At 40.8% G+C, this 14345-nt stretch overlaps 2 protein-coding genes across 7 annotated transcripts in view; both read right to left on the bottom strand.

Annotated features, from left to right (window-relative positions):
- The window catches only part of anks1b (ankyrin repeat and sterile alpha motif domain containing 1B), a 194339-nt gene extending 188061 nt beyond the window's left edge, over positions 1-6278 (bottom strand). For all 3 annotated transcript variants that reach the window (XM_034863033.1, XM_034863032.1, XM_034863034.1), the window contains exon 1: positions 5589-6278. In XM_034863033.1, coding sequence (XP_034718924.1) covers positions 5589-5719 — 131 coding nt within the window. In that variant the 5' untranslated portion in view covers positions 5720-6278. The remainder of the gene's footprint in view (positions 1-5588) is intronic.
- A 2783-nt stretch (positions 6279-9061) lies between these two features.
- The window catches only part of uhrf1bp1l (UHRF1 binding protein 1-like), a 33476-nt gene continuing 28192 nt past the window's right edge, over positions 9062-14345 (bottom strand). For all 4 annotated transcript variants that reach the window (XM_034863610.1, XM_034863611.1, XM_034863612.1 and 1 more), the window contains 4 exons: positions 12564-12823; positions 11975-12083; positions 11668-11825; positions 9062-10795 (listed from right to left, as the gene is read on the bottom strand). In XM_034863610.1, coding sequence (XP_034719501.1) covers positions 10673-10795; positions 11668-11825; positions 11975-12083; positions 12564-12823 — 650 coding nt within the window. In that variant the 3' untranslated portion in view covers positions 9062-10672. The remainder of the gene's footprint in view (positions 10796-11667; positions 11826-11974; positions 12084-12563; positions 12824-14345) is intronic.

Genomic DNA, 14345 nt, shown 5'->3' with positions numbered 1-14345 from the left:
ACACACACACACACACACACGTTCACACCTTCCTCCCCTCTCAATCATTGTGGCTCCAGACAAACTCAATGCGCTGACGCCACTGCTGAACCCAAAGTAAAGCAAAAGATTAACTGAATGGCTCCACATAATGTTGCTTCTAGTACAAAAAAAGATTTTTTGTTTCAGGATTTAAAAACTTTGTTTGATAAAAACATATCTAGGAAAAAATAAATTCAATTTGGGGTACAAACAATAACTAACTGAGTTTTTCTGTTGCAAAATCATCTGTTGCAAAATAATCTGGGTCATATTTTCTCTTGTCTTTATAATAGTAAACCCTGTTTACTGTAAACTACAACTAAATGTTTCTTCTTGCAGCAGAAAAACACGACAACCTTTAAATATGTTGGAGTCGGGACATAAGGATCTGTGTGAAAACCAACTTTGTTGAAATCCAATCGCAATGAGAGTCAATTTGAATTTTCAGAAATGTCGCTCTATATCATAATATATCCATACAGGCCACCCCTTTTGAGACTCATACATGAAGCGTCAAATTAAAGAAACAATCTGTCCAATAAAATTACATGGGCTCAATCACTTGTGACACATAGATGCTCTCAGGTTGTGTGTGTAGTCCTCTTATGCCCATCCTTAATATGACTTGCATTCAGTTAGCCTTTGTACCCAGTTTAGATGTCCTGCTGCTCCGCATGTAGCTCTTGGATTCCCCCATCATCTCTCAACCTAAGTGCTACGCAAGCACACACACACACACACACACACACGCACAGACGCACACACACCCACCCGTGGTTATGCAAGGACAGGACTTATGTCACCCAGTTGGACACACACATACAAAGCTGCAGCATGCCAGACTTGGTTTTGGTTGCTTGATTTGCCTTTTGATTTGTTAAAGTGTTGCAGCCTTGAAACAACTTGAGAAAAATAACAGGTCTCTTTTTTGCTGTTCATCCTTATTGAACGGCACTGAAGCCAGTTACTCCACCACACATACAGCCTCCTCTCTAAGCTTCAAAGATAGACTCCAACACAACGTTGGAGACACTGCTGGTGAGGATGCCAATTAAAACAGAGAGACCATACACACAAGTGTGTGTGTCGCCTCTGGGAGTTACTTCACTACATTTGAAGGTTGTTTGTTTGCAAAGGATGAGCGAGGAATACACCTAGCCACACACACACACACACACACACACACACACGACGGGCTTCCCCTGAACATTATTGAGCGAGTGTGAGAGAGCGAAGAGGGACTGGCCTCCATTTGCTGAACCATGAGTCATTCTCTTTGAGTGTATCAGCTTTCAATCACTCCAACACTGCTCTACAGTCAGTATGCTGTCACACACAGCACATGCATCTGGCCTTATTTCCTCTTTAAGACAGACACGGCATGATGTGTACGATGACAGACGTCATGTCATCCTAATTTCATCTCCACTGTTTGTATTGCTGTGTATGTAAAGCAGCTTAAAAAGGCAACCTGAACTGTCCCACACTGCATTGTTTTATATATATATATATAAATATATATATATAAATATATATATATATATATACAGCAAAGTATTTCAATATTTTTAATGGCAATACTGTATCCATACATGGATGGCAAGACTCTTTTATTAAATAAATTACACATGAAAACGTAACTTTTTTGTCCTGAAATAAATCAATCAATTGCTTCTTCAGTCCACTAGATCGTAAGATGAACAAGCAGAGAAGATAAAACAAATGTTGACAAAGTTTTTCTTTGGGGACATAATTTGAAGTAGGAAAACATTGCAATACATCAAGAATATTGCAATACAATTAAAATCACTATAACATCGTATCATGACATAAGTATCGTGATAATATCGTACCATGGGGCATCTGGTGGATCCCACCACTTCTAAATGTGTTGCAAAAAGTTTCTAAAAATTTTCTTTAAAATGGACCTAAAAATAGGAGACAACACAAGTTCAAAGGTAATGAAAAATACAAGTAAGTTAAGAAGACAGGTGGAAATGTGGGCATGTCAATAAAGAGATGATGCAATAAATGCTGACGCCATAGGTTAGTCCACGTATATCATAGGAGATCCAGCTCTTTTGTTAAAATAACAGTCCATCATCATCAAAAGTCTGTGATTTTGCTATTAATGACATTCAGTCACAGCAAGTTGCAGAAAACAGAAGTATACAGATTTTAAATTTAGAACAATTGAGCACTGGGTATTTTCAGATAACATGAGATAAGTTGTTGTAATCAGTATTAGGAAAGAAAAATGTGCATCTTGGTACAATTTGTGCATCTCTAGTAAAATAACAATAAAACGCGTAAAATCCATCTTTAAGTGAAGCAGTAATGTGCCATTATACCCGAGTTACTGGTGCTTACATATTTGTGTAAGACTTGTGTGCTGACTTTTCGATCATTTTTTTTCATACAGCTTGCACCATCTTTGAAAGAAATATAGCTAATATCTCAAAACACAGCATATGTTCGAGCTCTAATGCAATCTGGCCTGTTAAGTCTACTGTAGGAAGAAGCCTTTCCCTTCTTTTAAAACACATTTAAAGCTAATGTGGGATAAATTTGCCCTGTAAAATTATATGCCCAGAGATCAAAAACTAATAGCTGGATGTGTGGGTAACTAGATGTCAAAGCATGATAGGGATGTGTTAGTGTCTTTCCAGCAATCCTGCAAACATACAGTCACCATATGGAGTACAGGTCATCAAAGAGAGAATATGACCCATTAAACAGCAGCAATGAGATCATGCAGTATTGATTTTCTACTGTACACCACAGCACAGAACTGCAGCATTAAGCCGGGGGATGTCTTCTCTACATCCTGTGCTTCTATGTGTGTGTATACAGTGTGTGTGTGTGTGTGTGTGTGTGTTCATGTCCCACTTGGTGGTTTAGTGCGATTCTTTCAGCAAAACGAAAAAAACCTCATGACTTAGGAATGCTATGAATGGCTCAGAGGCCTTAAGATGAGAAACTATGCATTGATTCCTGGAGCTCATTCCCATAACGTTAGCCTGCACGCGCTCTTCCGCTGTGACCTCTCGGTTGACTCACATATCTACTAAAGTCTCTCAAAACACTCTATTAGGGAGGTGCGTCACACATCCGGTCAATCACAGACACACATAAACGCACAAATACATGTAGAGATGTGTGTGTTTGGCCCACCCAGTGGCCCACTGTGCCAAATGTGTGTAGCACAGTAGACAACTGCCGATAACACAATGCCAAAACCGATCCACCCAAATGCATCCGTCTGACCTCAACGTCACCCTCCATCTTTGATTTAGAGTCTTGTTCTTAATTTTAAAGAAATGAAGGTTAAACAACAGTATATCGATCTAAAGGCTGCATTTCTTCAAACACATTCCCTTGGTTGTGTCCTTCTTTAATTTCCTCAATAAGCTTCAAATTAGTTCAGTGTTCAGTAAATAATCACTGTCCTTCAAAAAATTCAATTAATTCCTAATTTGTAAAGCAAACACACGATGCGATAATGTTTACAGTTTGGTGTTGTGGGAGACGAGATACATAGGGTAACACGTTGGGTGTATATTTTCAGTTAAGTCGCTCTTATCAACACAAATTCATGGCGTGAAGGACATACAAACATCGTCGGACAAAAGTTTCGTCAGTGAAAGTCCAGACTAACTAATTCTAATCAAGCTTTGAGTTCAGAGGGTGTTCACACAGGTAAAGTGACTAAATAAAGTGCTGGAAACAGTCTGTATGCACACTAAAAACCACTTGATTTTTTGACTTTGCTCCTGATGTATGACTTGTGGTTACAACTGAACAATCTCCATGACAACTGAGCAAACGCCATCTGATAAAAGGCCATGAGATGTGGCTGAAAGCTCCGCACCGGGATGGGAACCAACAAAAAAAACATTAGCTTGCAAGTGGTTTCAACGGGTCCTTCCCACCAAAACTATTTATTATCTTAGAGAGAAAACTATGGAAAAAACGACAGAAACACACAAACATAACAAAACAACAGTAAACACCCAGATGCCCTGAGCGGTGTGTACCACTGAAACAATAAACTAAGAGTTTTTGGCCACTCGGATAACAATTGCTGCAGGAATCATCAGCTGCTGTAATGTCAGATACAGAACAGTACTTGCAGAACTGCTCAAAACACTGTTGCTTCCTGTTTGAAAGGGGGAAGCTTCTGATCAGAAACCAACTTCCAATTAATTAATATTAAATGAAGTCATTGTTCAGTTTTTGCACTTCCCCAGACTCCAGCTTATGATCCCCTGGCCTGGTGTACGAGTGGTTGGCATCCTCCCTGCCTGTGTGCAACCTCAGCCCAATTGTGAAACGCCCAACACGGGTGCCTGAGGTGATACTCCACCCAGACGCCCCCACCTTTGATCTCCCCATCACCTGGCTCAGTAGGCCTCCGCAGAGAGAGGGAGAGGCTGCAGGGGTGGGAGGAGGGAACCATAATAACCTCAGCAGTTGTTCTCGCAGCCAGATTAAAGCCTTTGTGGTTTGAGTTTCAAAAAAAAAAAAAAGGGAAGCGGGCAAATTCCTGGGAAGATATCTATTGTTTATCATGAACAGCACCGTGCATTCACATCACTAGATACTAAATAAATAATGGTGTTCCTAAAAAACTTTGTATTTTTATAGGAACACTGATTCATGGGTCAGGGGTTCAATGTGAAATCTTAAGTAAACAAACCCGTTGACACCTGTTACATTAAAGAACTATTCCTTCACTTTGCTCACATCCCTGTTCTTGGAGGCGATGATGCAAGTCATTTCAAAAATCAAAAAAGCAGCCAATTTGAGCCAAATCCACATCACCTTTTCCGAAAATCTGTGTGTGTTATTTGTCTTCTGGCACAAAAGAAGCACATGCAGAGCTGTTTTGCAGCCAACATGCCAAGGCCTTCCCAGCATAATGTGAACAAGCAGCCCTACAAACACTACAGCAATGTCGCCATAGGATCAATTAACTAATACTATTAAAGACAAGAATCTCTTAATCACCAGCACAGTGACTATACATACTTGCATAAAGATAGGAAGGTATGGTAGTTTTTGTGACAAACAAAATAAGTATATTGACACTCAGGAACACACTTGAGTCTTTACAAATGCATCCATCCTCTGAGCATCAAAAATCAACATTTTGACAGCTGTAAGACTGTGAAGCTCAAGGTACTGTCTGTGGGGTATTCAATTCTATCTGCCTTAAAGTGCATTTTGCTTCATAAAACTCTCTTGACATTGCAAAGACTCAAGACTTCCTCTCTTTGTCTCTCCAGTGTCCTGTAGCATGTTGCACAAAGCTCTTAATCATGCAAGGTTTTATCTCAGAGACACCATCTAGAGAAAAAAAGGTGCTGCTGATACAGTATTTAGTATTAGACATTGTGCAGCTGGGAGGAGTGGTCCCTTGCCTTATTTATAGTGCATTGTCCCATGATGAAGCTGAATTATGGGTAATTTTGCAGCATGGGAACCCCCCAGGAATCCCCAGCAGCACCCAGAGGCTCCCCGGACACCTTAGCGGTCATGAGAAGGAGATGAGAGCGGCTTCTTACCTCAGTAGGTTGGGCAGAGGGATGGAGCCGGAGCCTGACCCGAGTATCCCCTTCTTCCCACTCAACAATTTCTCCACCAGGGCGACATTCCCGGTCCGGGCGGCTTCCAGCAGCTCTTGCTCCTTCCCCATCCCGGACACAAGTTTACAACGACGGGCTGATTAATATCCAACAAATCTCCCATATATCCCAACTGCCTCCTCCCCTCCGAACCCTTTCTTCACTGTCTGGAGTGGGAAAGCATCTGAAAGGATTCCTCTCGCTGCATACTGCTGCTGCTGCTGCTGCTGACTGCTGCCGCACGGTAAAATAGGTATTACTGATGCTGCAGAGTAGGTTTGACGTGTACTGCTCCCCTGCTGCTTTAAAACCTCAGTCCATTCCCACGCACGGCTCCGTTATCTCCTCGTATGTCTCGTTAGTTCGCTCACGTGCAACCCCAGTGCAACCTCGCGCAGCGGGGGGAACCGGAGGTTCCGAAGCGAATCCCTTAAGTGTAAAGTAGCCTACAGAGTAACCCCGGTTCAAAAAAGAAAACTCCTTCACCGTCCGAACAGAGGCTCCTGTCTGGTCTGAAGTTCCAGCTGATAACAGGCGGGAGGTACAACCCCGTACGCTTCAACAAGAAGCTCACCAGTCCCGCTGTACTCGCCACCTCTCTACCCCGAACCTACCGCACTGGCCGGTGCCTCTCAAGTCGCCTAAAAACACAGGTGTCAAGTTAGCGTAATACAACGGTCCACTTCCTGTTAAAACTTTCAAAATAAATGTTACAACCTGATCAACCGAGCCCAGACGTAAATGGCAAAAGTAGGCCTACGTAGGAACATTTATAGCTATAGGCTACATATTTCTTTTAATCTTGACTTAAGTTTGTTTAATAACGTATCCTAATACATTTGTAGCCTACGTCCAATTTGCCTTGTCAATGTTATGCACAACTTACTACTACTACTACTAGATTACTACTACTACTACTACTACTACTACTACTACTACTAGGCCTACTACTACTACTACTACTACTACTACTACTACCACTACCACTACTACTACTACTACTACTAATAATAATAATAATAATAATAATAATAATAATAGGCTAATTCTATTATTTGACCAAACTATTTTTTATATTCATTTCTATTTTGGAAACTCTTTCTATTTCTTCAGTTGCATGCTAAGCTGACATGTTAGCCATTGAGCATGTATGCTATAGTCCTATAGATAGCTCAAAAAAGTTTCATCACAATAGGCCTATTTTTCAATTTCATCACGTCTTGGACGCTCCCAGTGCAAATCTAAACATTTATTTTGAAAGCCAAGCCGCTGTCTTCCGCTGACTTACACACTCACTGTACAGTTTGGGTGGGCGTGGATGATGGGGATGCCACAACACCAACAGGAGGCGATGCCTTTGTTAGTCTCTTTAAAAAGTCACACTCAAATGCACCAGCTGGACCAGTTGTTGCCCCTCTCAGACCATTAATTTGTTCTATTAAACACGCGCATGCGCAGTTCCTTTCTACACTGGAGGTGGGTTCTTTGCCGTCAGATTTAGAAACTAGTGAGATCCTAAAATACCATCTTTGTCATTTCAGAGCAGGATTTGTATAACTGGAGAATAAAGGCAGAAGAAGTGATCTGATCTGTCCACTGACAGCCTGGGAACAGACACACCCCCCCTCATTTCCAATGCGACTCCATCCTGCCGCCGGTGCATGCTGGGATCTGCCTGATGGCTTCACTCTGCTTCTTAATTGGAATTTTTAAAGAGAAGTGCTGCCTTCAAGTGCGCTACCCACAGCTGCTATGTCCGACGTCTGAACTCGTAAACACTAGCCGTTACTGATTCAAGTAGGCTAATTGGTGGGCTGTAGGGAACGTTTTTTTTTTTACATTTTTGATTAATCTGCTGATTATTTCCTTGATTATATTAATCCTTCATTTTATGAAAGCAGTAAAAAAAAAAATGCCGGTTTTACAGATTCAATGCTGAATATTTTAAATGTCCAAAACACAGAAGAAGAATCAGGAACCAGACAATCAAGACGTCTTTGAAATTTGGAAAAATAAATTCAAGGCTTTTCAAAAGTTGTTGCTGACTCATTTTTTTGTTGATTGCCCAACTGACCCAATAATCAACTTTATGTTTCAGCGCTCCAATTAATAATTTTTTATGATAATAATCATTTAATTTGTAAAGTTCAAAAAACTTGTGAAAAATGCCCATCTCATTTTATTCAATGACAGAAATGAATTGGGAAAATATGTTAATAACTTGATAATATTTACAATTTCATTATTTTATTTTATTTTAAAAACTAAGACATAGGCCTACATGTGATCGAACAGTCAAAACTCCAATTTATATTTAATTTAACGATCAATGATCTTATTAAACACAGAGAAGCAGAATTACCTCACATTTAAGAAGCTGGAAGTTGTTGAAAGGCCCTGCACAAACTGAGTGGCCTGATTAAACCTCTTTATGACTGAAACTAAATGGAATTCAGCCATCGTTAATTTTACAGGGTCACTGTACTTGCAGCCAGGCTCTGGCAGACAAAATATACAGAAAGCAGAGAAAGAAAACTGAGCCCAAAACACAACCCGATGCCTCTCTCTTTCGTCATATCTCCCACAATCAAGCTGTAACTTTACATGGTGCTGGGACACACACACACGCATAAATGAAGGTGTAGATACTTTCCTTACATAAATGGTCCTGCACTGTAAGCCATCATCACAGTATGTAAACAGGCGTTCATGTAAATAGCAGCAGAGCAGAACTTTTCCCTCCTTCCTTTTCATACACACACACACACACACACACACACTCACTCTCTACAATGCCCATCTATGACTCACTGCACTACTCCAGTTGTAAAATGTCATGACCATTTATGTGCACAATTCCGAACACTCTCCTTGTGGCTCAATGGGCCCAGGAAGACGCTGCACTTACATTTAAAGAGTTTCCTCTTGGGACCATTTTGGAGTCTGCTTATTGTTAATTAGGTGTGCTTATGTATTTATCATTTTCTACACCATGTCTTGTGTACCCTTTGACCTTGAAACAACACTGAAGGGATACTCCAGATATTTACACATCGTCTGTTTACAGGCTTTAAGAAATACTACAGCATATGTGGAACACATTGCATAAAGCCCCTTAGTTGATCCAAAGAGATATGCGAGAAATCATTAATTTATTAAAGAGAATGAAATCTGATACATTTTCTCAAGGGACATCACTTGAGTCAGTGTCATATGGAGGTTTAGCTTAAAAAAAATATCAACTTTATATCATAATAGTTAGCTGGTTGCAGCTGTAGCTGGTACCAACAAAGTATTGAGCTTTGGAGGATTGAGATAGATTTATCTCAATAGGAGTGTAAAAAAAAGGTTTGCAAATAAAGCCAAACAAAAAAAACAACGTCGAAAATTCAAACCGTTTCAAATTCAAACCGTTTCAAATTCAAACCCTTTTATTTTCATCAGTATTTCAGCAGCTTTGACAGACAAAATACAACTTAATACTTTGTGTCTTTTTCTTTCCTCCGCAGGGTCTCAGAGGGTTGGGTTTCCCAGAGAGGGGAGGAGGGGCTGTGATGAATGGAGGAAAAACACAAGATGAAAAGAAAGAATTTCCTCTTCACATACAATCGTGTTAAAATCCTACCTATGACATTTCAAGTCTTGATTCCTGACACGTTTGTGCAAAGAACTAGTTGTGTTTCATGTCTTTTACAGGAAGCAGAACTCTTTTTTTAAAGACAAAAACTAAAATGAACTGGGCCAAGCAAAGGTTAAGAAGACAGTTGCATATTTTGACTGATGGATGTACTGAATCTACTGTACTCCGTTAGATGTGAGTGCAAAGTTTGGAGACCTCAAACTATCCTTTTATAGCGGTTTGTGCTGTGCCAAAGCACGTGCTGTTAGAAGTCAGTCGATTTTTGTCATTTTTAACATCTACTCAGGAGCTTCCCCTGAAGTCTTCACACAAGCATGACGCATGGAACAGCAGCAGATACGCTCAATGCCTATGCTTGACAAAATTACACATGGCAGATTAGAAATTTACATAAACACACATACATTTACGTATATTGATGTAGTCGGGCAGCTTCAATGTGCCTCAACTTTCCTAATTCCACAAGTTACTACATTTCTCTCTCAACTCGTCAGCTCTCTCACAGCTCTGGTTGTATTTACAGTGCCTCAGTTTTAAAAGTGCGGCACATGTTAAGTAGATATTTACACATAGAAAAATAGGGGGGGGGGTACAGACATTATTGTTGGGCATTTCGCTAACAAAGCTGTGGAGCTGACGGTTGTAATTCATCCTCTACTTGTAATGAAATGCTTGTTCTGGTTGACACAAACACACACACACACGCACAAACATTCCACTGAAACACTGTATAACCTTTCAAAGTTCTGAAGAAAATAGTTATGTGTTCACATTCTTATACAATTTACACTGTACACACTGAGGACGATTGAGAGCATGATATGTCTCGTGCCCTCTGAATATGAAAGAACTAAATTACAAGTTTAATTTCTGTGCGGTGCAAAATAAGTCTTTTTTTTTAAACATTCCTCTGAAGATACGACATTCAGATTTCCTTCATATTTACAGGATTGAATGAAGTTCATCTAAGGTTAGCTGTGATTCTTTTCTGTTTCAACGTGCACAATAGGGATAGCCGGGGAAGGGAATTCTGTAGGCACAACCACGGATATCGATCCTCATCCTCGTTCTTTCACACAAACACACACATTAAACGTCAGACGGATGTCTCCCTTTTCAGCTCTCAAAGTGGATACAGACGACAAGCGTGTAAAAAAGGGTATTGGAGTCTTCACACCGACTGCATTGCTTCATGAGGGAATTATTTAAGTCTAATGGCGGCTCACTCAACTAATAAGCCAGTAAAGGGAGCCGTTTAAGTCTTTTTCTTTGCTTGTTGATGGCGCCTTTGATTTTCTTTGCCGGCCATCAGTGTGAGTCTTCATAACTGCAGAGATGAATGACTGACGGGCTGGCTGGGCGTGGGTGTGAAGAGAGAGCCCGTCTAGCTGGCTTTGAGGTTCTTCATGCGGTGCAGCAGTGAGTCCTTCTCCATTTGAGCCTCAGCCAACGCCATCTTGGCTCGGGACAGCTCCACTTTCAAACATTCGTTTTCCTCCACCAGCATCTGGAAACAAACAATAAGGAAGGCCCCCAGGGAGGAGTCAGTGTGTTTTCTTGTTTTGGTGACATGACAACTGGAAGAAAACCGTCAAATCACGTGTTGTGAAAAACTTTCAGCAGAAGATTCACTTCCATGAGGTTTTCCAAAGCTTTCAGCCTCATCTTGCAGCCTTCATCAGCGGTATAGAAATCGGCAAACTCCCCCCACAGATGAAAACCACAAGATGGGAGGATAGCTTGCAAAACTTGCCAGCTAGGAGAGCTTTTTTTTTCAATTCTCAAGATAAATAAACCTTTAAGATCCATAACATCATGAATCAAAATAAAAAAAAAATTGTTGAGATGCTACTTAATCCAACACTTTGTCTTGAATAAAACTGAAAAAACTACAGCATTGTTTGTTTATTTAAACAGTAAGTAACTACCTGTTTGCTTATCAATCGGTGAGTTTTTGTAGTGTATGCTGTGTTCCGTTCGTACTGATTAATTTGCCGAGCTGTAACTATGAAACATTTCGGCAGTACTACCTGTGGCCACTATCTGTGACCGATCAGAAAACGTTGAAATGGCGCATGTTGAAAAGACGTGACAAACAACCTGTTTTGTTGTTTAGATCAGATGACTTTAACTGCATTATGTAACTATGTAAAAGTTGTATTCTGCAAAAGATGATAAATGCAATGCAAGCCAAGCAGGGGACTGGATTTTCTTTTTTCATTCAGTCAGAAAAAAATAGTCCTTCTTGTTCAGTAGTTTTATGTTTGTGGGAGAGAAATACAAAATGAAGAGCAAACGTATGTGTGGCGATATTCATTTAAGATTGTTGACAGGTGTTGTAGGTAGCAATTTATGCCTCTATACTGTATACTCTCATACCTTTTCTCTGCTAAATGGAGGGGGGCTGGTGGGTGGGGCTTGGGTCTGTGTAGCCTTTGGTATACAGCAGACACCACCCCCAATCTCAGGGACTGGAGTCAGAGTGCTATCAATCAACGCACCCTCTTTCCATGGTTTGGTCTCCGCTGCTGTGTCCATTGTTGAGGAGAAAGAGAGACAACAGAAGGGAGTTTGGAGGTGTGGAAGTACTGAGCGTGGACTTCAAAGCCTTATATTACAGCAGTGAATCAGTGCTAAAGGGGTGGTGGCAATATCTAGCGGACAGAATCGTGTGCGCTTTGCTCACCTCCGATATAGAAGGAGCCGTCGTCTCTTCTGTGTATTATGAGACTGTCCACATGCAGGGTGATAGGCGAGGACTCAGAGTCAGAGAGACTGTCACGGGGACCGTCGTCCTGCACCAGAGACAGCACATGTTGAGTGTGGTATTATAAGTTGGGATGTGTGTGAGTATGTATATGTGTGAGGAGGAGGAGGAGGAGGAGGAGGAGGAGGAGGAGGGGGAGACAGGCGCTGAGAGAGAAATTATCCACATCCAGGTTTCCATATCAGTTCCAGAGCAAATCTACTCATTTGTGAAGGAATCCAAGAGAGAAGGCAAAAAGGCCTTTCTATGTCATTAAACATTCAGTTCAAATCCAAATTCCAATTAGACTACGCTTTAAAATATTTAACTTGGTTATCGAAGCTGCTGCACTGTTTGGCAGTGAGTTATGGGTTCTATTACTGGAACACAACTGGACCAATATACTACTGAGGTCTTCCAGGTATACTGTAGTTCAAAAACAATAACCTTCGGGTAAAACAAAAGCTTTCAAACTCTGAATCCAGGGAGCCGGAATTACACCGCCGTATAAAACACCGGGAATTCTCACCTTTAAGTTGACGTGTGTGTCCCTGACACTGATCTCCATGGGCAGCACCAACGGCGCAGAGTCGTCCTCCAGGAAGAGGGCCAGGTTTCGCAGCGTGGACATCAAGAAGCTCGCTTGGTATCCTTGGAGACGAAGCTGCAGGAAGCCGTTGCGCTCGGCCAGCGTGGAGTGAGTGGCGGCGCAGAGCCCGCTCTCGAGGCGAGCACACACCGCTGGACTGTGGAGGTCCCCGGCGGACGCAGAGCTGATCACACCACCAGCTGTGAGGGAAGAGACAAAGGCTGCTGTTAGCACTAGCTTTAGCTTCAGTGTCATGTCTGGGGATGTAGAGAGGATTCAGCTGGAATACACAACATTAAAATACACCCAAAATCAAATAGCACTTCCCTCTCTTCATATACTTTGAATCTTACAGTAAGGATCTTCTCTTTCCTGTCCAATCCACATCCGTCCTGATTAATATTTAATGTGCTATCTGAATGAAATATGTATTAAATACAAAGAAATAAGAATTTAAAAAAATGTACTGTTGTCTCTGTGTTAAGTACAGAATTTCCAAATTTGGTTTAAAGGTATTTAGAAACATTGTCACAGTTACATTGTTTATGCACCAGAGAGCACTGGCATCTTGGTTACGATTATCAGTATAAACATTGTTTGTCTATGTCATGTATTTTTGCTTAAAAAACGACTACCGGGCAATATATAGCTGTATTTTATCTCGCCAATCACATACAACCACAATTCAACAAGTGCCTAGATGATGATAATTTATTATATCTCCTTGGTTTTGATCAAATATATCTATAAGTTATTATCAGGACATAATGAGTGCATATACTGCTTAAATTTATTTAGCTCAAAAAAAGGGTGCATGTTAATGTTGTTACCCTTGTTTTAAACAAGGGTAGTAAGAGATGGGTTGAAGGAAGCACAATATCAGAAAGAGGAGTGGGGGGGGGGGAGTTGGAAACAGAAAAAGCTAAATGAGGTGGAAAAAGGGACGCAGGAAAGAATTAAAAAAAGAAAAAGAAGAAGCTGGTCTAAAGGAGTTGAGATTTTGTACAATCCCACTGGCTCTTCACTGCAGTGATGTTTAATTATTCCTGAAGACTAGGGATTAGAGTGTTGAGGATTCAAAGTAAGGTTTCGACCCTTTATCATTATTTTTCTTCCTTTTTATGAATTAGACACTGTACGAAGCTAAACTCTGAGTTGCTAACAACTGTGGAAGATTCAATGGTGTACTACTCTATTAAGAATGACCTAAATTTCAGTGCCAAAATTGTGACAATGCGAATCCTGTTTATTGAGAAAAAAAAAAAAAGATGAGGAAAAGTGAGGACAGAGAGAAAGAAGACACAAACTAATGAAAGTTGAGTCTGAGAGGTGTTAAACCCGAGAGGGCGGGTAATTAAAATCCTCCTTTTACACAGATGTTACACACAAATTAAGCTGGCAAGCACACAATTACAGGCACACGTTTTTAACAGGCAAAACACTCAGCAAGGCAAGAAAATGGCCACTTAAAGAAAGAAATCTTTTCATTATGACCGGGAGAAGTGCATCCCATCTATTTAATATGCTCTCTGAAGGAACGTCAGGAGAGGGTTAATACCATAAAGCAATCTCAGGACCATAAACCCACATACACAATGCTGTCAGCTTTTCACAAATACTGTAAAATGACATATTCTCTCTCAATCCTGGGCGGCTATAGGGTTGAGGAAAATGGGGAGAGGGGGGGGAAGAGAGAGAGAGAGAGAGAGAGAGAGAGAGAGA

The sequence above is a fragment of the Etheostoma cragini genome, chromosome 23 (assembly GCF_013103735.1).
Source record: "Etheostoma cragini isolate CJK2018 chromosome 23, CSU_Ecrag_1.0, whole genome shotgun sequence".
Classification (NCBI taxonomy): domain Eukaryota; kingdom Metazoa; phylum Chordata; class Actinopteri; order Perciformes; family Percidae; genus Etheostoma; species Etheostoma cragini.
This window is presented reverse-complemented; position numbering and strand designations above follow the sequence as displayed.